This window comes from Aquarana catesbeiana, linkage group LG09, assembly GCF_042186555.1.
Source record: "Aquarana catesbeiana isolate 2022-GZ linkage group LG09, ASM4218655v1, whole genome shotgun sequence".
In the NCBI taxonomy this organism is placed as follows: Eukaryota; Metazoa; Chordata; class Amphibia; order Anura; family Ranidae; genus Aquarana; species Aquarana catesbeiana.
In genome coordinates this window covers 303147621-303173276 of record NC_133332.1, presented here as the reverse complement: position 1 = coordinate 303173276, position 25656 = coordinate 303147621, and the positions used below count along the sequence as shown (strand labels likewise).

Genomic DNA, 25656 nt, shown 5'->3' with positions numbered 1-25656 from the left:
GTTTTTTCTAAACAGCTTTGCTAGTGGAACCTGATCGAAGCTCTATGTCAAACGGATTATACATTTTACATATTGTACCTTTTGAATACATTCCTATTTATTCTTTATGTGGATTTTTTATACATTTGGTGTCACTAATTCTTTATAATTTTACACATTTTTATTGCTGGACTTTCTTTTAGGAATTCTTATGGGGCGTACACACGGTCGGACTTTTCGTCTACAAAAGTCCAACGGACGCCGACGAACTAAAGCTGGCTGGTAATCCGATCGTGTGTGGGCTTCTCCGGACTTTCAGCAGACTTTTTCAGCCTCAAATCCGACGGACTTTAGATTTGAAACATGCTTCAAATCTTTACGTCGTAACTACGACGGACCCCGAAATCCCCCGGTGTACGTCATCACGTACGAATCCGTCGGACTTTTGTGTGGTCGTGTGTAGGCAAGTTCGTTCGTTAGAAAGTCTGCTGCAAGTCCGCCTGAAGTCTGCCGGACAGGCTGTCGGACTTTTGTAGACGAAAAGTCCGACCGTGTGTACGCCCCATTACTCACTGCTGGATTTATTTAAGCATTTATATTTATTCATCTTTTTTTCACATTGTGAAGCGCTTCAAATATCATAATTTATCTTTTATACAGGTAACAAGCTGAGATTAGGAGCGCTCCTAATCTCAGCTTGTTACCTGTATAGAAGACACCTGGGAGCCAGAAATCTTGCTGATGGGGGATCAAATACTTCACTCATTTAAATGCAAATCAATTTATAACATGTTTGGAAATGCATTTTTTTTGGGTAATTTTGTTCTTTCACCGTTAAAATAAATCTACCATCAAAATTATAGACTGATAATTTCTTTGTCAGTGGCAAACGTACAAAATCAGCAGGATAGTTGCATAGTTGGTAAGGTTGAAAAAAGATACCAGACTATCCAGTCCATCCAGTTCAACGTGTGTGTGTGTTTGTTTGTCAATAGTAATTCCCATATCCCTGTATGTTGTGATCATTAAGATGCCCATCTAATATATCGACGCTCCCTGCTAATACCACTGATTGATTGTGGAAGAGAATTCCACATCCTTACCGCTTTGACAGTACAGTACCCTCTACGCAGTTTACGGTTAAACCGCTTCTCTTCCAATTTCAGTGAATAGCTACATGTCTTTCTAAACTCCCTTTCACTGAATTTTTTTTTTCTCTATGCTAATAAGGTATTTGAACATTACTATCATATTCCCTCTCAAGCTTCTTCTCTCCAGAGAGAATAAGTTCAATGCTTGTAGTCTTTCCCCATAGCTGAGATCCTCTAGTCCCTTTTATTTACTTTGTTGCCCTTCTCTGGACTCTCTCCAGTTCCAGCACATCCTTCTTGGGGACTTGTGCCCAGAACTGGACGGCATACTAAAGATGCAGCCGGACCAGAGTAGAGTGGAAGAATTCTCGTTTTAGCTCTGGAGTAAATCCCTTTTTAATGCATGCTAATATTCTGTTGGCATTGCATGCCATTGCTGAGCCAGTAACTTGCATTTCATATTTTTAGCACCCAAATGCATTACTTTACCTTTTTCAACATTAAACCTCTTTTGCCAAGTAGCTGCCCAACCCATTATTTTATTTAGGTCTTGTAAGGTTTCCACATCCTGCACAAAAGTTATAGCCCTGCTTAGCTTTGTATCATCTGCAAATATTGAGATTGAGCTACTTATCCCATTCCCTATATCGTTTATGAATGAATTAAACAGAATTGGTCCCCGGACAGATCCTTGGGTGACTCCACTTATCACACCGAACCATTCCAGGCACTCATTATTAATCACCACCCTTTGGACCCGTCCCCATAGCCAGTTTTCAATCCAGGTACTCCCCCTATGGTCCATGCCGACAGAGCTCAGTTTGTAAAGTAAACGTTTGTGGTGAACTGTATCAAATGCCTTAGCAAAATCCAGAAACATCACATCCACAGGCCTTCCTTTATCTCGAAGGCAGCTCACTTCCTCATAAAACGATAATAGATTGGTCTGACAAGAACGGACCTTCATAAATCCATGCTGATTACTACTAATGATTCTGTTTTCATTACTAAAATCTTGGATATAGTCCCTTATCCCCTCCAATAGCTTACAGACTGTTGATGTTAGGCTGACTGGCCTGTAATTTCGGTAAACAGCGGTCCAGCTATCACCTGACTAAGTTCCCTTAGGACTCTCGGGTGTAGGCCATCTGGTCCTGGTGACTTGTTAAGTTTTTTTTTTTTTTTTTTTTTAATTATTTTAAAGTCTATTTCTGATACTGGCTTCTGTTAGCCATGAGGGTACATTCTGTGACGTGTTAGTAACATTACAGTCTTGGTTACTATATCATCCTTTAGACCCTGCTGTCTAAGTCCTAAACTCCTTAGTGTACCTATTGGAGATGTTCCTTCAATCAAAGATTGCTACTGGATAGTTTGAGACTCTCTTAAAACCTCTCCTTAATCTCGCAGGCCCAGCTCGGCAACAAGCTATTTCTGCAGATTCCATCTGCCAAACAAAGCCAGTTGGACCAGGGCAATTAAACCAACACAATCCTGTATTTCGGAACCGTACTTTAACCACTTGCGCACCATCCTATAGCACTTTTACTGCTACTGGATGCCAACTGTGCACAAGATCACATATATACGTGATTCTGCCTGCAGGGGGCGCGCCCGCCTCCGGCGGACCATTTCTGCTAGAATCTAGAATACATTGTGACTAGAATCTATTACGACTTCTATTGAAATCCGCACACTGTGTACGCAAAAACACTGGCTAGGCACAGTTAACTCTTTTTGATTGCCCTAGATATTTAACCCCTTCCTTGCAAGTGTCATTAGTTCAGTGACTGATCATTGTATTAGTGGCACTGGTTCCCGCAAAGTGTCAGAATGTCATTGTCCTCCACAATTTCGCAGTCCTGCTATAAGTTGCTGATCACCGCCATTATTAATATAAGAAAAAAAATCCATAAATATCCCAGTTTGTAGATGCTATACCGTTCACATAAACCAGTAAGTATACTTTGTAATTTTATTTTATTTATTTATTTTTCTACCAAAAACATGAAGGAGAATACATATTGGCCTAAATTTATGAAGAAATTCAAAATTGCCTTTTTTTTATTTTTTTGCTTTATAGCGCAAAAAATTAAACTCCAGTGGTGATCACATACCACCAAAAGAAAGCTCTAATTGTGGGAAAATAAATATATAAATTTTATTTGGGTACAGTGTCACATGACTGCACAATTGCCAGCTAAAGTAATGCAGTGCCGTAGCGCAAAAAATGGCCTGGTCCAAAAGGGGGGTAAATCTTCCGGAGGTCAAGTGGTTAACTGAGCAGTTACCTTCTGCTTCTTGTTTTCTGTTAGATATTTTAGAACAAGTCATGACCCAAATCTTGAGAATGGCTCTGATTTCTGTTCACATGCGCAGAAACTTGTGGCTCAGAGCCTAGTCAACTGAAGCTGCTTGTAAAAGACCCCTCATCCATATGACCGTGAAAAAAGTTTTAGTTTTAGTTGTGGCTGTTATTCCACAGAGATACAATATAAAGCACTCTGGTCCAGCAGCAGTGCTGGGCACTGCTGCTGGACCAGAGTGCTTTATACTGGTATGTAGCTGATTCTACATACAGTTGTTTATACAGCGCTGACTGCAGCCGCATGTCTTATTAATGGAAAAGGTTCATTTGGGCCCACTCAGATCAAACAAACTTTTAAAAGTAACACACAACCTGGAGTTAGGCTTAAAGATCATAGGACATTGTAAGCTCTTCTGAGCAAGGCCCTCTTAATCCTCTTGTATCTTATTGTGTTATAACTGTATTGTCTCACTTTTATATTGTAAAGCGCTGCGTAAACTGTTGGCGCTATATAAATCCTGTATAATAATAAGACATTCATGCCATGGGGTATCTAGATGACCTTCTTTTGAAGGACACGCCCAAGCAAAGGTCCTTCTTCTGAAAAGCCCAACTGCTCTCCCTTAAAGCTCTCCCCGTAGCCTTGAGATCAGAGACTCACCTCTGTGAGATTCTTAATGGGAGTTCTAGGCCTTGTGAAGGCTGTTTCATTCCCCCATTTTCATTCAGAGCCTCTCCAATAATACATCATCTTGTTGGCATGGCACAACCATTTTTCCTTCACTTTACCTTCTATGCTTCAATCCAGCCAAGCAAGAAACGCCCTTATTTGGTGGATTTCCAACCCCGTCTTGACAATTGGGAAGGCATTTTCTGCCATACAACTGAAAGGTGACAACAGATACCAGGCTGGAGAGGGGTGCTCCAATCCCTCACAGTTCAGGGAACATGGTAAACCAAGAAAGCCAAGCTCCCCATCAACATCTAGGAGTTCAGAGTGCTAAAAATGGCACTGCACCACTGGAGCCCCCCTTCAGGGATACCTGATCAGGGTGCAATCATACAATGTCACAGCTGTGACCTGCATCAGTCACAAAGGGAGCATAAGGAGTCCTGCAACCTTGAAGTAAGGCAGCAAGCCTGGTCACCTCATGGACATAGAAACACTGTTCAGCAATCTCTGCTGTCTACCTCCCAAAAATTGACAGTTGGAAGGTGAACTATCTCAGGCATCACTGTCTGGGCCAAGGGAAATGGGGCCTTCACTCTGACACCTTTTAACCTGATGTGTCCGAGATCAGGGACTCCAGGTTTGGCTATCCAGGCCTCTAGGTTCAACAGTTTACCGGAATCAAAGATCCTCCAACACTGGCATTGGGTTTTCTGATCATTCCTTGGTTTAGACTAATCTGTGTATTTCCAACAGTGTAAATTCTGCCTTAGCTGCTTCACAAAATAAAGCAAGAGAAGAAACCAGTGATTCTCATTGCTCTAACTGGCCAAAAAAACCTGGTTCAAAGACATACAGTACATGCGGAAAGTATTCACAGCGCTTCACTTTTTCCACATTTTGTTATGTTAGTCTTATTCCAAAATGGATTAAATTCATTATTTTCTTCAAAATTCTACAAACAATACCCCATAATGACAATGTAAAAAGTTAGTTTGAAATGTTTGCTAATTTTATTAAAAATAAAAAACAAAAAAAATCACATACATAAATATTCACAGCCTTTGCTCAGTACTTTATCTTGAAGCACCTTTGGCACCAATTACAGCCTCAAGTCTTTTTGAGTATGATGCTACAAGCTTGGCACACTTATTTTTGGGCCATTTCTCCCATTCTTCTTTGCAGGACCTCCCATGTTCTATCAGGTTGGATGGGAAGCATTGGGTGCTCAGCCATTTTCAGATCTCTCCAGAGATGTTCAGTCGGGCTCTGGCTGGGCCACTCAAGGACATTCACAGAGTTGTCCCATAGCTTTGTTACCTTGGGTGTGTGCTTAGGGTCGTTGTCCTGTTGGAAGATGAACCTTCGCCCCATTCTGAGGTTCAGAGAGGTCTGGAGCAGGTTTTCATGAAGGATGTAGTTGACTAGTCTTCCAGGTACTGCCGCTGAAAAACATCCCCACGGCATGATGCCTCCCCCGCCATGCTTCACTGTAGGTATGGTATTGGCAGGTGATGAGCAGTGCCTGGTTTCCTCCAGACATAATGCTTGCCATTCATGCCAAAGAGTTCAATCTTTGTTTCATCATACCAGAGAATTTTATTTTTTGTGGTCCTTCAGGTGCCTCTTGGCAAACCCCATGAGGGCTGTCAAGTACCTTTAACTGAGAAGTGGCTTCCGTCTGCCCATTCTACCATACAGGCCTGATTGGTGGAGTGCTGCAGAGATGGTTGTTCTTCTGGAAGGTTCTCCCCTCTCCACAGAGAAAAGCTGGAGTTCTGTCAGAGAGACTATTGGGTTTTTGGTCATCTCCCTGACTAAGGCCCTTCTCTCCCGATCGCTCAGTTTGTCCAGGCAGCGCGCTCTAGGAAGAGTCCTGGGGGTTCCAAACTTCTATCATTTACAGATGATGGAGACCTCTGTGCTCATTGGGACCTTCCATGCTGCTGATTTTTTTTTTTTTCTGTACCCTTCCCCAGATCTTGATACAATCCTGTCTCGGAGGTCTACAGACAATTCCTTGGACTTCATGGCTTGGTTTGTGCTCTGACATGCATTGTTAACTGTGAGACCTTATATAGACTGGTGTGTGCCTTTCCAAATCATGTTTAACCACCTCAATACAGGGCACTTTCACCCCCTTCCTGCCCAAGCCATTTTTCAGTTTTCAGCGCTGTCGCACTTTGAATGACAATTGCGCGGTCAGGTTACACTGCACCCTAATGAAAATTTTTATCATTTTTTCCCCACAAATAAAGCTTTCTTTTGGTGGTATTTGATCACCTCTGTGGTTTTTATTTATTGCGCTATAAACAAGAGTGACAATTTTGAAAAAACAGTATTATAACAATATTTTTTACTTTTTGCTATAGTAAATATCCATTTTTTTTTTTTTTTTTTTTTAAACAAATTTTTTCCTCAGTTTAGGCTAATATGTATTCTTCTACATATTTTTGGTAAAAAAAATCGCAATAAGCGTATATTGATTGGTTTGCGCAAAAGTTATAGCGTCTACAAAATAGGGGATAGATTTATAGCATTTTTATTTATTTATTTTTTACTAGTAATGGCGGCATCTGCGATTTTTATTGTGACTGCAATATTGCAGCGGACATATCAGATACTTTTGACACATTTTTGGGACCATTCACATTTTTACAGTGATCCGTGCTATAAAAATGCATTTATTACTGTGTAAATGTGACTGGCAGGGAAGGGGTTAACACTAGGGGGCGATCGAGGGGTTGATGTGCGTCCAAGGGAGGTGATTCTAACTGTGGGAGGAGGGGACTCACTAGGGGAGGAGACTGATCGGTGTCCCTATGTACAAGGAACACACCATCGTCTCCTCTCCTCTGACAGGAAGTGGATCTGTGTGTTTACACACACAGATCCATGGTCCTGCTCTGTTACCCGGCAATCGCGGGTCCCGAGCGACGCAGCGGGCACACGCGCCCCCTAGTGGCTCGGGAGGGCGATCACGTCATATGATGTCCGCCCAGAACAAGAGCTGCCTCGTCCCGCCGTCATATGACGGTGGACGGTAGCCTAGTGGTTAATCAACTGAATTTACCACAGGTGGGCTCCAATCAAGTAGTAGAAACCTCTCTCAAGGATGATCAGAATACACTTGAGGTAAATTGTGAGTGTCATGGCAAAAGCTGTGAATACTTATGTGCATGTGATATATATATATATATATATATATATATATATATATATATATATATATATATATATATATATATATATATATATATATATATATATATATATATATATATTATAAATTTTTTTTTTATAAATATGCAAAGGTTTCAAACAAGCTTCTTTCATGTTGTCATTATGGGGTATTGTTTTTCGAATTTTGCGGAAAATGATGAATTTTCAATCAATTTTGGAATAAGGCTGTAACATAACAAAATGTGGAAAAGATGAAGCGCTGTGAATACTTTCCAGATGCACTGTACTTGATCTTCTAGGAGACAAGCCTTGGCCTCTTACAAACAGCCCATCCCACTGTCTGAAAGCCCCATGTCCATTTCTGCTTTTCAGTCACTGGCTTTAAAGTGGTGGTTCACACAAAAATTGAACCTCTGCTTTTGGGGAACCCCCCCCCCCCCCCCAGTGTCACGTTTGGCACCTTTCAGTGGGGAGGGGGGTAAAGATACCTGTCTAAGACAGGTATCTGCACCCACTTCCACGGGAGTCTATGCCTCTTCCTGTCCCCCCCGCGCTGTCTGCTGGGACACACACGGGTCCCAGGAGATAGCGGGGACCAGTTAGGACGCGCAGCGTGACTTGCGCATGCACAGTAGGGAATGCTTCACTTCCTGAATCCCTCACAGAGAATGACGGTGGTATCTGCCGAGGACCGAGGGACGGTTCGGCCTCGGGTGCCGACAGCGCTGGATTCGGGGACAGGTGAGTGTCCTTATTTTAAAAGTCAGCAGCTGCAGTGTTTGTAGCTGCTGACTTTAAAAAAAAATTGTTCGCGGGACTCCCTCTTTAACAGCATAGCTATTGAAACACAAGTCTTGAGTGACAGAGGGGTCTCTAAATTGGACATTCCCACACTGTTAAAAGCAAGAAAAGCAACTTCTAGAAAGATCTACTATTCTACCTGGGAAAACCTTCTTAGCCCGATATGAACACTGGCACATTAATTCTATAAATTACCCTGCTTTCTGGCCTTCCTACTTTCAGGAACTGACCCTTCATGACAGATTTAGGCCTTGTTGATGCTTTTCCCAAAACCTTGGGATACACTTTTTTTTTTTTTTTTTCTCCTGTAGAAACCTTCTATTCAAGGTATAGCGCTTTTCCCTGTGCTTCCTTCCTTGGGACCTCAATTTAGTTCCATCTTCCCTGAAGAAACCACCCTTTAGGCTGGGTTCACACTGGTCCGACAAACGCTCCGACATTGGGAGCTCATGTCGCATGACGTGTGAAATTTAATGTTTCCCTATGGGAGCCGTCCTAACCAGTCCGACACAAGTCGTTCCGACTTTAGAAATGCTCCCTGTACTACTTTGGTCCGACTTTGATCCTTCTTCAGCCTATTGACTATCATTGAAGTCGGATCAAAGTCGGATCGCCGTCTCACATGATCCGACTTTGGCACGCGACTTGTGCTCAGATGATCTTGAGGGGGAGCTCCACGCCAAATTTTAAATAAACGGCATGGGTTCCCCCTCCAAGAGCATACCAGGCCCTTAGGTCTGGTATGGACCTTGAGGGGAACCCCTACGCCGAAAAAACGGCGTGGGGTTCCCCCCAAATCCATACCAGACCCTTATCCGAGCACACAGCCCGGCCGGTCAGGAATGGGGGTGGGGACGAGCGAGCGCCCCCCCTCCTGAACCGTACCAGGCCGCATGCCCTCAACATGGGGTGGTTGGTGCCTTGGGCGAGGGGGGCGCGCTGCGGGTCCCCCACCCCAAAGCACCTTGTCCCCATGTTGATGAGGACAAGGGCCTCTTCCCGACAACCCTTGCCGTTGGTTGTCGGGGTCTGCGGGCGGGGGGCATATCGGAATCCGGGAGCCCCCTTTAATAAGGGGGCCCCCAGATCCCGGCCCCCCACTCTATGTGAATGAGTATGGGGTACATGGTACCCCTACCCATTCACCTAGGGGAAAAAGTGTCAATAAAAAAAAACACTACACAGATTTTTAAAGTAATTTATTAGACAGCTCCGGGGGTCTTCTTCCGGCTTCGGGGGTCTTCTTCCTACTTCGGGGGTCTCTCCGGTTCTTCTCCGGGTCTTCTGCCGGGCTCCTCCGCTATCTTCTCTTTTGCCGCTCTTTTGCTATAGCGGAGGAGCCCGGTCTGCTGCCTTCTGCCTTCTTCTCTTCGGGGGTCTCTCCGGATCTTCTCCGCGCTCTCCGGATCTTCTGCCGGGCTCCTCCGATATCTTCTGCTCTTTTGCTATAGCGGAGGAGCCCGGTCTTCTGCCTTCTGCCCTCTTCTCTTCTTCTGATGTTGACACGACGCTCTCACCGGGTGGAATGCACTCTGGGCGCTCCACTCTGACTTATATAGGAGGTGACCCCGCCCCCGTATGCCGTCACAGTCCCTGGGCATGCTGGGACTGTGACGGCATAAGGGGACGTGGTCATCACCCGATGACCATGCCCCCTTATGCCGTCACAGTCCCAGCATGCCCAGGGACTGTGACGGCATAAGGGGGTGGGGTCCCCGCCTATATAAGCCATAGCAGAGTGCACAGAGAGCATTCCAGCCGGAGAGAGCGTCGTGTCAACATTGGAAGAAAAGAAGGCAGAAGTCCGGGCCACCGCTAGCAATAGAGCTGTAGAAGATAGCGGAGGAGCCGGCAGAAGATCAGGACACCGGGAGGAGACGCCGGAGAGACCCCGAAGTCGTAAGAAGACCCCGGAGCTGTCTAATAAATTACTTTAAAAACCTGTGTACTGTGTTTTTTTTTATTGACACTTTTTTCCCTAGGTGAATTGGTAGGGTACGATGTACCCCATACTCATTCACAAAGGGTGGGGGGCCGGGATCGGGGGGCCCCCTTATTAAAGGGGGCTCCCGGATTCCGATAAGCCCCCCGCCTGCAGACCCCGACCACCAACGGCCAGGGTTGTTGGGAAGAGGCCCTTGTCCTCATCAACATGGGGACAAGGTGCTTTGGGGTGGGGGGACCCGCAGCACGCCCCCTCCCCCAAGGCACCAACCCCCCCATGTTGAGGGCATGCGGCCTGGTACGGTTCAGGGGGGGGGGGGCGCTCAGTCGTCCCCACCCCCATTCCTGACCGGCCGGGCTGCGTGCTTGGATAAGGGTCTGGTATGGATTTGGGGGGGACCCCCACGCCGTTTTTTCGGCGTAGGGGGTTCCCCTCAAGGTCCATACCAGACCTAAGGGCCTGGTATGCTCTTGGAGGGGGAACCCATGCCGGTTTTTTTATTTAAAATTTGGCGCGGAGTTCCCCCTCCAGATTCACACCAAGACATCCGACATTGTGTTATTTCCTGCCCCCTGCTGTAGCCCCTCCCATTGTGTGTTAGTTTTAATTGGTCAAAGGACAAGTATACTATCTGAAAAGTTGGATCAAAGTAGTATCCTGTTCATGAAAGTCGGATGGATGTAGAACTGATGTCGCAGAGCAAAGTAGGATGAAAGTCGTACTAGTGTCGTGTAGTATAGTGTGAACCCAGCCTTAAACCCATCAAGGAACCTCTTGAATAATGTCACAGCTGTGTTAACACAGCATTTTTCTGTCCTATGTTCAGGTGTTAACTTTTGCACTTTTATGCTTGCGGCTTAGTGTCAGATGGCATTCAGGTGCGCATAATTTAGACTTCCACAAAGTAGCATTATTGGAGGTTAATCACGTCTGTCAGACATGCCTTTTGAGGCCCACAAGCATAATGTTTAGGGATACGGTGCAGCTGAGCGACCAGCATGCACCTCCCATTCTCGCGCACGCACATTTTCACAGTAACACAGCGCTGTCAACGTCTCAGGTTGCCATCACAACGGGCAGCGGCGTCTGAAGTGCCCGCCCCATTGTGATGGCAACGAGGCCTTCGGCGCTGAGGGAAGTGAGGGAAGTGGCGCAAGGAGCCGCGATGAAGAAGGGGAAGATTTGAAGGGGCCACATAGCACCAGGCATGAAAAAGTAAGTAAAAAAAAATTCTCTAAATGTCATTATATTTGCTGCACAGTAATGGAAATGTTTTTTTATGGGTGGAACTCCACTTTAAGGAGCCATTCTTCATTCTTCACAAGGTCATGACCTTCTTCATAAGGTTATGTCCGTCTTCCACCTTGGTGAAGATGTACTCTTCCCTCTTTGTGCCCTGTTCAAAAGCACCTAAAAAAAAGTTTTTCAATTCCTGGTCATGGTCTGAGCCATCAGAATCTATCTCAAAGCTACAGCTTCTGTCAGGAAGCTGAACTCCCAGTTTGTACTACCCTCAGGACCTTGCAAGGGACATCCTGCTTTAAATCTACCGTTGCTAGGTAGATTGGATGACAACTCTTAGGAGCTTACGTCCTGAAGGACAAAGCTCCTCCTGCACTTTTTATATTCTCACTCTACCAGACCAGTGGGCGTTTCCTGGGCATTCTGACATCAAGCCTCTGTTGCCCAACTTTGTAGGGGGACCACATGGTTTTCCGTTCATACCTTCACACAGTTCTATCGGGTAGATGTCCAATCTGCTGTTGATAAAGCTTTTGGCCACAGGTTCCTGCCCTGGGACTTTGAGTTGGGTCTATTTACACATTTTTAAATGTATTTATTTTATTTATTTTTTTTGCACATCGCTGCTACCCTAAACAAACCAAAGAAAATGGATAAAGAATTTTCAATAATGTGATACTCCTGTGAAATATAGTGCACTCTACCTAGAACAGGTGCAATATACCAGACAATTTTTGATTAAAACAAAAGTGCAAAAAGTCCTCCTTTTTAAAGAAAAGTCTACAACAAGCTACTTTTGCTAGATGAACACAACGCCTGAGTGTACTACTCTTTATCACAGTGGATATAAGGACATTCAAACTCCACCACATGCACTCCCAGTCCTTTGGTCAGGGACTTGCCTTGCATACAGTAGATGACCTACATTAATACGTATTATTAAATAGGTCCTATGCACTTTAGATCTTTTAAGAGAAATTATCCTTCTTAGCTTAGGAGAACCCCTCACTTCCCGATCAAGCGAGAGAAAGGAACGGAAGTCATACATGGTGTAAAATACTTCAATTTATTAAAACCATGAATAAAAATTAAATGTACAAGATGAATGAGATCCAACCATGCCACTCATTATGTAACATCACATAGTTCTCCCTGTCCAACTCAGGACCTCTCCTGCTCACCAGGGACAGAACTGAAGCCTCACTTCTCACAGGTGTGTTTGTGTTTGTGTGTGTGCGTGTGTGTGTGTTTATGTTAAAAACCCATTAAGTGTATTTTATTAGATTCTAGTGCTAGTATTTTTTGGAGCAGCACAGAGGATAAGAGGGAGATTAAGGCTTGTATGGGAAAAAAGGAAAACTGTTGACCTATATTTAAATTAAAAAAAAAAAAACGAAACTGAAGAGCGGATCCCAACTTTTCTTTTTTTTTTTTTTTTCTTTTTTAATTTTCATTGCTCTTTTCCATCATATAAAAAAAAAAAAGTGGGGAAATCGCTCAGCAGTAAAATGGTAAAGCCTAAAATATATAATTGGAGGTCTTCTGGCATGGGAATGCATTTGAAAGTGGCATTATATTCAAGGTGTTGCATTCCAAATAGGGCTGCAACTAACGATTATTTTCATAATCGATTAGTTGGCCGATTATTGTTTCGATTAATCGATTAATCGGTTAATAACCTTAAAAAAAAGTGTGGTGTATAATTTAGTTAATATGTAAAGTTTAAAAAAGGCAATTTGTTCCTAAATATCTTTATACGCAGGGGTAAATATAAGTAACCAACTATATGGTTAGGGAGTAAAATCTTTAATCCTCTCTGAGAATAACAGACAGAAGAGATATACACTATATACTATTAGAGGATGAATCTGGTAAATATCATCAGACTCAGATCAAATTTTTTTATTTAAAGAAAAAAAAAATCTAGACTGTTTTGCAGATTTTCAAACAGAACTGTAATATTATATGCTTTTCTGCAGCTTCTCCATTGAAGTATATTGAACCAAAAAAGCACCGTTTTGCATTGAAAAAGGTCCTTGACCCTTTCCAAATACACAGCAGCTGAAAAGGCATAGATGTGAATGTTAAATGAACTGTAGTGCATTTCTGCAAAAAGCACCAAAAAACACATGTGGGAACCAGGCCTAAGACATTTAGTAACATAATGGAGTTAAAAAAAAAAATAAAAAAAATAGCCCTTAGTTTTTTTTACTTTGCAACAGTGAAAGTAATATTTACAGTAGAGATTATTTGCTCTTTTTGTACTTTATAGGGCTAATTTTAGCTTTTTTAACCCCATTATGTTACTATTATTAGTAACATAATGGAGTTAAAAAAAAAAAATAAAAAAAATAGCCCTTAGTTTTTTTTACTTTGCAACAGTGAAAGTAATATTTACAGTAGAGATTATTTGCTCTTTTTGTACTTTATAGGGCTAATTTTAGCTTTTTTAACCCCATTATGTTACTGGCCGATTAATCGATTACTATTTTCATAATCGATTAATTTCATAATCGATTAGTTGTCGATTAATCGATTAGTTGTTTCGGCCCTAATTCCAAACAAAGACTCCCCAGAAGACACTGGGCCCTTTTAGACCCTCTGAATATTGGTAGTTGCTTTGTTCAGCTTCTAGGAGTGAAGAAAGATTGCATTGTGTAAGTGCCAGTTTAATCCAGACTTAAACCACCCATACACACATATTGTTTTGTTTATCCTGCGGGCTGAATAAATAACATTTAACAATCTTCTCTAGCCACGCTATACAGTGGGTATGGATGAATCTCTGTAGCTATTGTATTTTGTCAGCCTTTGCTCCTGCCAGCCGAGCAGAACATCAGGGGAGCAAAGGAAAGGTGAATATGTGGTGCTGGAGAAGAGGAGAACAGACAGGTTTGCTTTAAAGTTGTATGAGGTCTCTGTGGGAATGTTGGGTACTTCTAAATAATTTTCACATGCGTTCATTGACAGACACAGCCTTCTTTATTCAGAACCATAGGATTATATCGTCTTTGCAGGAGTCGGACTAGGCAGAACAAAAACAAAACGCCTGGCTACGCCCATGGGATGTCCTCAGTCAGTATATAACCCCCTCCCTGCTCTAGGTATTCAGTTTTTTTTTTTTTTCTGCCTAGTCAGTACTAAGGACCTAGTTCCCTTCTGGGATCTCTAGTCCTGGGAATTTTTTTTTTTTTTTTTTTTTCTCTTCCTGGATATTTTTTTTCCAGTGAGCTCTACAATCAACTGCCGGGCTGGGTGACGGGCTGGACACTTGATCCAGCGGTCACCCCAGTCTGGCCAGTGAGCGCCTGCAGACCGCAGCTATGCTCTAGGCCGGCCGCGACTTATCCCCACTGGACAGGGGCTGGCCCTGCAAGTTAAAAGTTTTGCGAGATCGCATACGACCGGGTCTCGGCCTGTGTCGCAGCGTTCCTCATGGCCGACAGCCCCCCCCCCACTTCGGTGGCGAGGAGGATCTGTCCGGATGCGCTACCCGTGCATTTTGCCGGAGAGGTAAGTAAGGGGTCCCCTCCTTTCCTTTCCTGGAGTGGTGTGCGGGTACTCCCTGAGGTGGTTGGTCCCTCCGGGGTTCTCCCCCCCCCCCCCCCCTTTCCTGGGTGAGGCACAGGCTTCCGGCCTAAGAGCTTTTTGGACACACGGTCCCCCTTTTCCATCCTCTGGGTTGTTACTGGGGGGTGGTATATGGTGGTTGGGCCTGGGAGGCGGGTGATCGGATGTCCTGACCACGTAATTTAGGCCGCGGCTTTGTGGCCTACCAGCTCGGTCCGGTACCCCCCCCCCCCACGCGCGGCGTGCACTTGTGACCGGCGGCTAAAAATTTAGGCTGCGGCTTCTCGGCCTACTGGATCAGATTGGGCCGCGTACTCGTGGCTGGTGTCCGAAAATTTAGGCCGTGGCTTTGCTGCCTACCGTCTGGGTGTCCGTTCAGGGCTCGGATCGGTCCGGTCCCCCTGCAGGCCGCGCGCTCGCAGCGGACGGCCAAAAATTTAGCCCGCGGCTTTTGCAGCTAGGCCTCGTGGCTGCCTCTTACCAGAGGGGTGGCGCTGTGGGGGTCTGTGCTCCCTGTAAGGGGCTCCGTTCTGTGCCCCCTATGCGGGGGCTCGGTCGACAATCCCCTATATGGACCGGGGGGGTCCCGGTTGGTGGGGTAGCACTTATATAGCGTAGTATATGGCACCCCTACCCTCCCCTACCGCCTCTGTCTCAAAAATTCCTATCTGGCTCTGCCGCCACGGACCTGGCCCACCTTACGGGGTGGTGGCCACGCTCCCTATCCTGTCAGGGAGTGAGGATGACTGCAGAAGGGCCGGTACCCATTTGGATAAGCCGTCTTGTGCAGCGAAAGCGCTCCCTTCTCCCTCTTATTTTGGCAAATTTGTCCATGAAGACTGGGAGTGTATAAAGTGCCTTTTGTGTTTCCGAAAACGCTTGCTGTAAGGTACCCCTTTGGGGAGTCCCTCCTTCAGAAATGGACTGTTCCACTAGTAGTGGACCCCCTGTCTCTAGGCTGCTCAAGACAACCATGGTTACAATAGAGGAATCTCTGGCTTTTAAGGGTCCAGCTGACATACCCAGAGGAGGAGCAGAATCCCCCTGCCTTTGCTGCCTTGGCGTACCTGTTGGTCTAGGCCAGTGATGGCGAACCTTGGCACCCCAGATGTTTTGAAACTACAGTTACAATAAAAAGTATGTGAACCCTTTTGGAATGATATGGATTTCTGCACAAATTGGTCATAAAATGTGATCTGATCTTCATCTAAGTCACAACCATAGACAATCCCAGTCTGCTTAAACTAATAACATACAAAGAATTAAATGTTTTTATTGAACACACCATGTAAACATTCACAGTGCAGGTGAAAAAGTATGTGAACCCTTGGATTTAATAACTGGTTGAACCTCCTTTGGCAGCAATAACTTCAACCAAACGTTTCCTGTAGTTGCAGATCAGACGTGCACAACGGTCAGGAGTAATTCTTGACCATTCCTCTTTACAGAACTGTTTCAGTTCAGCAATATTCTTGGGATGTCTGGTGTGAATCGCTTTCTTGAGGTCATGCCACAGCATCTCAATTGGGTTGGGGTCAGGCCTCTGACTGGGCCACTCCAGAAGGCGTATTTTCTTCTGTTTAAGCCATTCTGTTGATTTACTTCTATGCTTTGGGTTGTTGTCCTGTTGCAACACCCATCTTCTGTTGAGCTTCAGCTGGTGGACATATGGCCTTAAGTTCCCTTGCAAAATGTCTTGATAAACTTGGGAATTCATTTTTCCTTCTATGATAGCAATCTGTCAAGGCCCTGACGGAGCAAAGCAGCCCCAAACCATGATGCCCCCACCACCATACTTCACAGTTGGGATGAGGTTTTGATGTTGGTGTGCTGTGCCTCTTTTTCTCCACACAGTGTTGTGTCCTTCTTCCAAACAACTCAACTTTGGTTTCATCTGTCCACAGAATATTTTGCCAGTACTGCTGTGGAACATCCAGGTGCTCTTGTGCAAACTGTAAACATGCAGCAATGTTTTTTTTGGACAGCAGTGGCTTCCTCTGTGGTATCCTCCCATGAAATCCATTCTTGTTTAGTGTTTTATGTATCATAGATTCGCGAACAGGGATGTTAGCATATGCCAGAGACTTTTGTAAGTCTTTAGCTGACACTCTAGGATTCTTCTTCACCTCCTTGAGCAGTCTGCGCTGTGCTCTTGCAGTCATCTTTACAGGACGCCCACTCATAGGGAGAGTAGCAGCAGTGCTGAACTTTCTCCATTTATAGACAATTTGTCTTACCATGGACTGATGAACAGCAAGGCTTTTGGAGATACTTTTATAACCCTTTCCAGCTTTATGCAAGTCAACAATTCCTAATCGTAGGTCTTCTGAGAGCTCTTTTGTGTGAGGCATCATTCACATCAGGCAATGCTTCTTGTGAAAAGCAAACGAGGAACTGGTGTGTGTTGTTTTTTTTTTTTTTTTTTTTTATAGGGCAGGGCAGCTGTAACCAACACCTCCAATCTCATCTCATTGGACTCCAGTTGGCTGACACCTCACTCCAATTAGCTCTTGGAGATCTCATTAGTCTAGGGGTTCACATACTTTCTCCACCTGCACTGTGAATGTTTACATGGTGTGTTCAATAAAAAAACATGGTAACATTTAATTCTTTGTGTGTTATTAGTTTAAGCAGACTGTGATTGTCTATTGTTGTGACTTAGATGAAGATCAGATCACATTTTATGACCAATTTGTGCAGAAATCCATATCATTCCAAAAGGGTTCACATACTTTTTATTGCAACTGTACATTTCCCATGATGCTCATGCACTCTGCATTGTAGGTGAGCATCATGGGAATTGTAGTTCCAAAACATCTGGGGTGCCAAGGTTCACCATCATTGGTCTAGGCGCTGCAGTTTGTCCACTATGCCTCTTGGCCGCAGTTCTTCTGGTTGCTGAGTCTCCTCAGTGGTGCTTAGACATGTGTTTTGGGGGGCTACCCTGAATAACATCATGTTGCGCCTTGTTTTTGTCCGGTTAAAAGATAGTTTTCTGGCTGTGTTCCTCCAAAAGCTTTTTTTTGCTTCCAATGGACGTCTGTCGCCAGCCTGCTTGCTGTTCTCGGTGGAGGGCGGTGCAAGCCCCGTGGCTGCAGAGTGTGATTGTCCCGGTTCCCGTGCTGGGAACAGTTTCAGGAGTTTTATTCAAACCTGTTCACAGTCTAAAAGATGGAGAGCATGGTATATCTAATTCTGGACCTCAAGGCCCTGACCTGCCTTGTGTGGGTACAGAAGTTCAGAATGGAGTCCGTCCGCATGGCGGTGGCACTCCATCATGGGGATTTTCTGACTTCTACGACAACATGAATGCTTACTTATGCATTCTGTTTTGTGCCCGACTCCAGCACTTCCTCTGTTTTGCTGTGGGTGCGGAGCCCTTTGATCTGGCCACCACTCCTCGGGTGTTCACGAGGTGTTGGCCCCGGGTCTGGCATAGTTACATCACTGGGGATTTGCGGTCCTGGGCTGCCTGGACGATCTTCTCCGACTTCTCGATTATCCCGAGGAGCAACGTAGTTCCTATACAGACCTTGACTGATTTCAGTTGGCGTCTATACTGTTGGAAGTCTGCGTTGGCCCTGCCAGAATGTTGGATTATCTGAGCCTGATCAGATTTCAACTATGGCCAGCGTGTTCTTCTCCTCGACAAACTCCAGAAGTTGCTTGCTGCGTTTTTTATTTACTATCCGGCAGGTGGGCTCCTCTGCGGCTCTGCATGTGGATGTTGGGTCTGATGAGATCTACCTTTTTGAGGTGATTCCACTTTGCACAGTTCCATACAAGCTCCCTTCGGGGAGATCCTGGCATAATTGGACATATGCCCAAGGTCTCCGAACAATCGGATTCAGCTGAGTCAGGAAACCAGAGGTTCCCTAGTCTGGTGGCTTCGCTCTCCGGTTCGTTGGCGGGGAAAATCCTTTCTCCCCTTGTATTGAACATGGTGACCACCAATGCCAGTCTGTCTGGGCGGGGAGATGTCCTGGGACTGAGCTCTGCTCAGGGTTGTTGGACGTTGGTGGAATCCGGACTACCGAGTTATATCCTGGAACTTCAAGCGATCAGACTAGGTCTGGCTCATGGACAGTTTGACTTCAGGGGCTCCCGGTACGGATCCAGATGGACAAGGCAACGGCGGTGGCTTATGCCCTTCACCAGGGAGGGCCAAATAGGCTGTTGGCGGCCCTGGCTGTTGCCAGTATCCTCTGGTGGGCAGAACATCTCGTTCTGGCCCTTTCTGACGTACGCATTCCAGGAGTGGAATACTGTCTAACGGATACTTCAGTTGGCTAGGGTTTGACCACGGGGTGGGCCCTTCACTGGGCCGTGTTTTGTTGGATTTGTCTCCGCTGGGGCATTCCTGAGGTAGATCTGTATGCGTTTTGACTCAACAGGATGGTGCCAAGGTTTCTGGCAAGGTCACAGGATCTTCTAGCGGCCCATAGGACCAGTGACGTTTGCTCTGCGCCTTTCCTCCTCTCCAGCTCTTGCTGTGGCTTTTTGCGCAGGATAACAGCTGCGGGGGTAAGCCGACCAGGTGCGCCTGGTGGCCGACATTCCTTGGCAACAGCCTCTCGGAGAGGATCTACTGTCCCAAGGGCCATTCTTCCATCCTGCTGTAGAGTCACTGGTTTTAATGGCCTGGCTGTGATGAGCCAGGTGCTGCAGTTCCGACACTACTGATGGCTAGACTCCTCTAGGAGGATCTACCTCCGGATGCGGAAAGCGCATATATCCTGGTGAGTCACTGGGCATTCATCCTCGTTCTTTCTAGGTGGCTCCGATTCCGACCTCCATTTATGGTGGGGATGAGCAGGAATAGGCCTTGAGTACCTTTGAGGGCCAGATGTCAGCCTGGGTGGTCGTCTTTGGTGTCCCCCGGTCTTGCAATCCCTGGTGCGTACCTGTTATTCAAGGGGTTAGACGTCTGTTTCCACCTGTGCGGTTGCTTCTACCGCCATGGGATCTGAACCTTTTTCCATAATTCCGTCCTTGACTTTCCATTTGAATAAGTGCCTTTCTTGTGTCCCTGGTCAGCACATCCCAAGGAATTTGCCTTATCTGCCCGTAATGGGTGTTTGGGGGATTCTAGTGTATTTGCCAGCCATTGAGTCTGGTTGGAGGTCAGGCTCATGGTATTCACGGATGGGCCAAGAAAGGGGCTGTCTGCTTCTTCTGCGACCTGTTTATGGATGGATTGGACAGATGACTCTGGGCTATTCTGTCAGGGATCTGGTTCCTCCCGGGTTCTTCCCTGTTACAGTGCATTTTTCTCGGGTCCGCTTAATGCTTCTTGGGCCCTCTGTCATCAGGCATCCGTTGCGCAAGTTTGTAAGGCAGCCACTGGTCGTCGGTGTACATTTTCACAAGTTCTACGAAGTGGATGTGTTGGCATTTGCGGATGCCTCTTTTGGCTGCAAGTTTTTGCAGGCTGCTGTTTGGAGGATCTAGTCCCTCCTTGAAGGGTTGGGTTCCAGCTTGTCCTCGGTGAAGCTCCTGTTACCTGGTTAGCTTTTGTGTTGGCCTTCGGATTTTTCGTTGTCCCACCCCTCATGTTTGGCACTGCTTTCGGACGTCCCCGTGGTTCTGAATAAAGAAGGCTGTGTCTGTCAATGAACGAATGAGAAAATAGGATTTTTGACTTACCGTAAAATCTGTGTCTGAGTTCATTGATAGACACAGCACCCACCCCTCTATGGAGTTTTTTGATACTTCTATTACTGCTTGCTACTAAACTGAATACCTAGAACAGGAAGGGGGTTATATACTGACTGAGGACAGCCCATGGGCGTAGCCAGGTGTTTTGTTTTTGTTCTGCCTAGTCCTACTCCTGCGGAGACGCTATAACCCTATGTTTCTGAATAAAGAAGGCTGTGTCTGTCAATGAACTCAGAGAAACTGATTTTATGGTAAGTTAGAAATCCTATTTTTCTGGATTGTTCCGTCCTATGATAGCACAGGGGTTGCAAATTTTTAATACATTGTACATTTAATAAACTACAGTAAGGTATAAACTTTTTTCTGCCACGTTTTCCAACAGCTGGCGCAGGAATGGACATTAAAACAACCTTCACTGACTTCCTACTTGTGTAAGCTTCACTTGCAAAATTTCTACAGTGAAAACCAGATGAACAGAGGAGAATTCCAAGGTGAGATAGTTTAAATATTGCATTTACTTAATTTTCACTTGAAGGAACAATGCAACCATGATCAAATTTGAAAAGATTTACTTCTCCAAATGCCTACTGTCAAAAAAGCAAATGTACAACTTGTCTTTTGGTTCTGACATTGTGCTTGCCTAAGGGCCAGGCCTATTTTTCAAACTTGTGTACAAGTTAAAAACATTTTTTTTTTTTTTTTTTCTGCTAGAAAATTACTTGGAACCTCCAAAAATTATATATATTTTTTAGTCACTTTAGACTATAGAATAAAATGGCGGTTGTTGCAATATTTTGTTACATCGTATTTGCTCTACGATCTTACAAGCGCAATTTTTTTGGGGGAAAAAATACACTTTTTTGAATTAAAAACTAAGACAGCAGTAAAGTTAGCACAATTTCTTTCTGTATTGTGAAGGATAATGTTACGCCAAGTAAATTGATACCCAACATGTCATGCTTCAAAATTGCATCCGCTTGTGGAATGGCAATAAATTAGACCCTTAAATACCTCCATAGGCGACATTTAAAAATTTCTACAGGTTACCAGTTTTGAGTTACAGAGGAGGGTTTGGGCTAGAATTATTGCTCTCGCTCTAACAATTGCGGCGAATCCCTAACATGTGTGGTTTGAACACTGTTTTCATATGCGGGTGCAACTTGCGTATGCGTTCGCTTCTGCACGCAAGCTCAGCGGTAACAGCAAAATAATCTCTTGCTGTTCTTTCTTAGTTGGAAAATGCCTTTAAATTAAAAAAAACAAAAAACGTTTTTTCCTGGAGAAGAGAACTGACTGTTCTCTGCAGCTGTGAGTCAGCATAGAGGTGAATATGTCCCCTTCATGGGAAAAAAAAGGGAAAAGTTCAGCTTTAAAGTGGAGTTAAACCAGATTCATGAAATTTTGAGCTGGGCACATATATCTGGAGTTTTGTGTTGGGGAGGATGCTATAAATAGATGAGCAGAGCCCTGAACTATTCAACAAACAGAGCTGAAAGTCTCTACATATGAGGAGGGCAGGGGGTGTGCCTTTTATCCAATCAGCTGTCTTGGCTGTATGCCCAGGCTTCACTGCAGTGCTAACCAGGAAGAGAAGATCTCCTAACACAGTGGTTCTCAACTCCAGTCCTCGGGACCCACCAACAGGCCAGATTTTAAGTATTACCTTGGGGAGTTGCAGACTAGAATACTGCAATCACTGAGCAGCAAGTGATATCACCTGTGATGTATTTCAGCTATCTTGCAAATCTGGCCTGTTGGTGGGTCCTGAGGACTGGAGTTGAGAACCACTGTCCTAACACAATGTGCACTTTCTAAACAGTATATAAAGATGGAGACAGCAGATATGCATGTAAAACTTATGTAGGGAGATTTGTTTCATCTCTGTGCATTATCTGAGGCTGTTCACTTCACTGGGTATAGGAGAGGGTTTACATACTTTAAGCAATAGTTTGGTCACCACCTTCTCTCAGTGATTGGACACTGAAGGTGAAAATGCACACTGATGAGATCAACTCTAGAGGCAGCTGAGCCTAATTGGTCCTGTTAATTACCCTCACTCTCCCAGTCAGAGCTATACTATACAGAAGCGAATAACATGTCAGATCAAGAGAATTGCGTTTTTAACTGTGTGTAAAATCTTTAAAAAAAAAAAAAAGTGGAACTCCTGGAATTACAGCACTTTTTCAAAGAATACTGGTTTTTGAAGGGCCATGACAACGTATACTCTTGCTGATAGCCCTCTGACAGGAGAGATGCATTTCACATGCTACACAGCAGCCGTTCTGCCTGCTCTTCATTCAAGTAAACCTTTTGTATCTTGTGAACCCTTTTACAAAATACTAAGCCTTCTGTGACTGGGTAAAAGGAGAAGAAGGGAGGGCAGAGTCTCTGCAAATGACTCTGTGGCTGCTGTATTGGAGACTCAAAGGTTGAGTGTCAGAGCATCAAGATAAAGCGATGGCTATACTCCAGGCGCTTAGCGATAATGTAAATAGTACATAAGAGATAAGTCCATGAGTTAGCCTACACGTTATAAGACAGCAGATTTTTAAAAGGTGCTGTAATTCTTCGAGTTTCACTTTAACCCCTTCCGGACCAGCCGCCAGAGTTTTACTGCGGCAGATTTGCTCGGCTGGGTAAATCGATGTGAGCTTACGGCGGCTGCGCCGATCAGATTCGCTTCAGAACCGATCGGTATCCAGGCCCAGGCCAATGATCTCTGGCCTGGACCTGCTGATCGGTCCTTACGAATGAAATCCTCCCCTGTCTGTGTAAGTGTAAACACAGACCGGGTAAGTGATCATCTCCCTCTCTGAAATTCTTTTCCGTTCCGGAGAGAGGACATTCAAACGTGAGTTGCACCAACACTACACTGACACAGTACACATAGGCACGTATTTTTCCCCCCAATCCCCCCTCCCCCCCCCCCCCCCCAGTTAACCCCTTCACTCTCTGTGTCACCCAGTGCAGTGTTCATATTTTTCTTTGACCACTGTACTGGTGTCATTTGTGACACTAATCAGCGTTAGGGTATTTAGTAGTAGCCCCAGGTAGGTCTAGGGACTCCCCCTAATAAAGGTTTAACCCCTTGATCACCCCCTGTCACCAGTGATCACCGTATTAGTGCCACGGGTGACGCTCGTCAGTCATTTTTTTGTTATAGCGTCAGGGCACCGTATATTACCTAATGAAAGGTTTAACCCTCTGATCACCAAATGGTGATATCAGTTAGGTTTGAGCATCACTTACGGTCTGCGTCACCCCAGGCAGTGTCAGATTAGTGCCAGTAGCGCTAACACCCACGCACGAACCATACACCTCCCTTAGTAGTATAATGTCTGAATGGATCAATATCTGATTTGATCTATACTAGCGTCCCCAGTAGTTTAAGGTTCCCAACAATGCATTGTTAGCACGATCAGCCAAGATACCTGCTAGCACCTGCGTTTAGCCCAGCAACCCAAGTGCAGTATCAATCGATCACTGTCACTTAAACACATAACTGCAGCATTCGCAGACTCAGGCCTGATCCCTGCGAACGCTAACAATTTTTTTGGTAGCGTTTGAAGCAGCTGCTGGCAGTCAGGTGCTCTTTTTTTTTCCTGTGAGTCTCACTAGTGTACCAGTAAATTTAGAGGCCAAAATTTCCGTTCGAAGGTACACTAGTGAAGAGGCCTACATGTTTATGAGCCTGACAGATTAGAGTGAAGAGGAAGTCACCCATCTGTCCGATTCAGGCTCAGAATACGAACCGGTAGACAGCAGCGGCACCCTGACAGATAGCTCTGACGACGGAGTTGTGGTCCTTGCCAAGGTCAGACTTACCCGACCCCGTTCTTCTGCTGCTGTTGCGATACAAGAGGGCTCTCGTATGGAGCAGAGAGCCAGTACTAGTGCCACTCATCCTTCTGGTGAACTGGCAAGCACCAGCGGCCTAGTACATCCTGGTCGTACGTCCAGCACTGCAGAAACACTTGGTGACGTGGCGAGTTCCATAAATGCAGTTCAAGCTGGTGAGATGGCTAGAACAAGTAGTGTCCCGCAGCCACCAAGAAGACAAAGACAGGCCCATCCAGCCCATAGTGCCCTTCCTGCTTCATTTGCCAATCCAAATTGGGAGCCCACTTGGAAGTGCAGTTGCTGTAGATCTGAAATGAGGGGAAGCTCTGCTGATTTTATCATCCAATCATGTGCAAGCTAAAAGCTGTTTTTTATTTTCCTTGCATGTCCCCCTCAGATCTACAGCGACTGCACTTTCAAGTGCACTTGTAGTGCAAAGTGGATTTACCTTTCGTAAATAACCCCCAGTATTTTCCCAGCAAGCGTGCCAGATATAAGGTCAAGATGTATAAGCTCTGTGACAGGGCAACAGGTTCTACATATAGTTTTATGGTTTACGAGGGAGAAGATAGTCACGTGGAGCCGGAGAACATAGGGGACGCTGGTAAGATTGTGTGGGACTTGGTGTCGCCCTTATTTGGAAAGGGGTACCAATTGTACGTGGACAATTATTACACAAGTGTGCCACTTTTTTGCCACCTTTTTGATTGTGGAATTGGCAAATGTGGCACCATGTGATCTAATCGCCGGGGCTTCCCCCCAACGGCTTGTAGAATCCTGACTTAGCTGGGGGGAGAGAGCCTACTTGAAATGTAAAAATTTGTTAGCAGTGAAGTGGAGGGATACACAGAATGTTTTTGTTCTGTCCTCACTTCACGCAGATACGACTGTCCAAATTTTTACGGCGACTGGTGTTGTGGAGAAACACCTCTCTGTCCACGAATACAACCTTAACATGGGGGGGGGGGTGGACCTCAAGGACCAGTTGTTGGTGCTGTACCTAATTGCCCGTAAGGCCAGACACTGGTATAAAAAAGTCTGTATGTTTTTTCCAATTGGCTCTGCTGAATGCTTTTGTGCTATACAAAGCTTCAGGACAAGCTGGATCCTTCCTAAAATTCCAGGAAGAGATGATCATCAGCCCTTCTGTGTCCAGACTGTGCTGTGGCCCGCCTTACCAACACAAATGCAGTGAGCCAGCTGCATGAGAGGCATTTTCCGTATGTCCTCCCTGGTACCCCTACCCTAAGAAAGTAGATGTTGTGTCTGCAGAAAACACAGATATAGGCGTGACAACCGCTTTTATTGTCCTTCCTGTCCTGACCAACCTGGTCTCTGCATTGGTGACTGTTTCAAACGCTACCACACA

General features: G+C 45.2%; 1 protein-coding gene across 1 annotated transcript in view; it reads left to right on the top strand.

Annotated features, from left to right (window-relative positions):
• The window catches only part of SETX (senataxin), a 246402-nt gene that overhangs the window by 78391 nt on the left and 142355 nt on the right, over positions 1-25656 (top strand). Inside the window, exon 10 of the mRNA XM_073600527.1 lies at positions 20830-20938. Within this exon, the coding sequence (XP_073456628.1) occupies positions 20830-20938 (109 nt within the window). The remainder of the gene's footprint in view (positions 1-20829; positions 20939-25656) is intronic.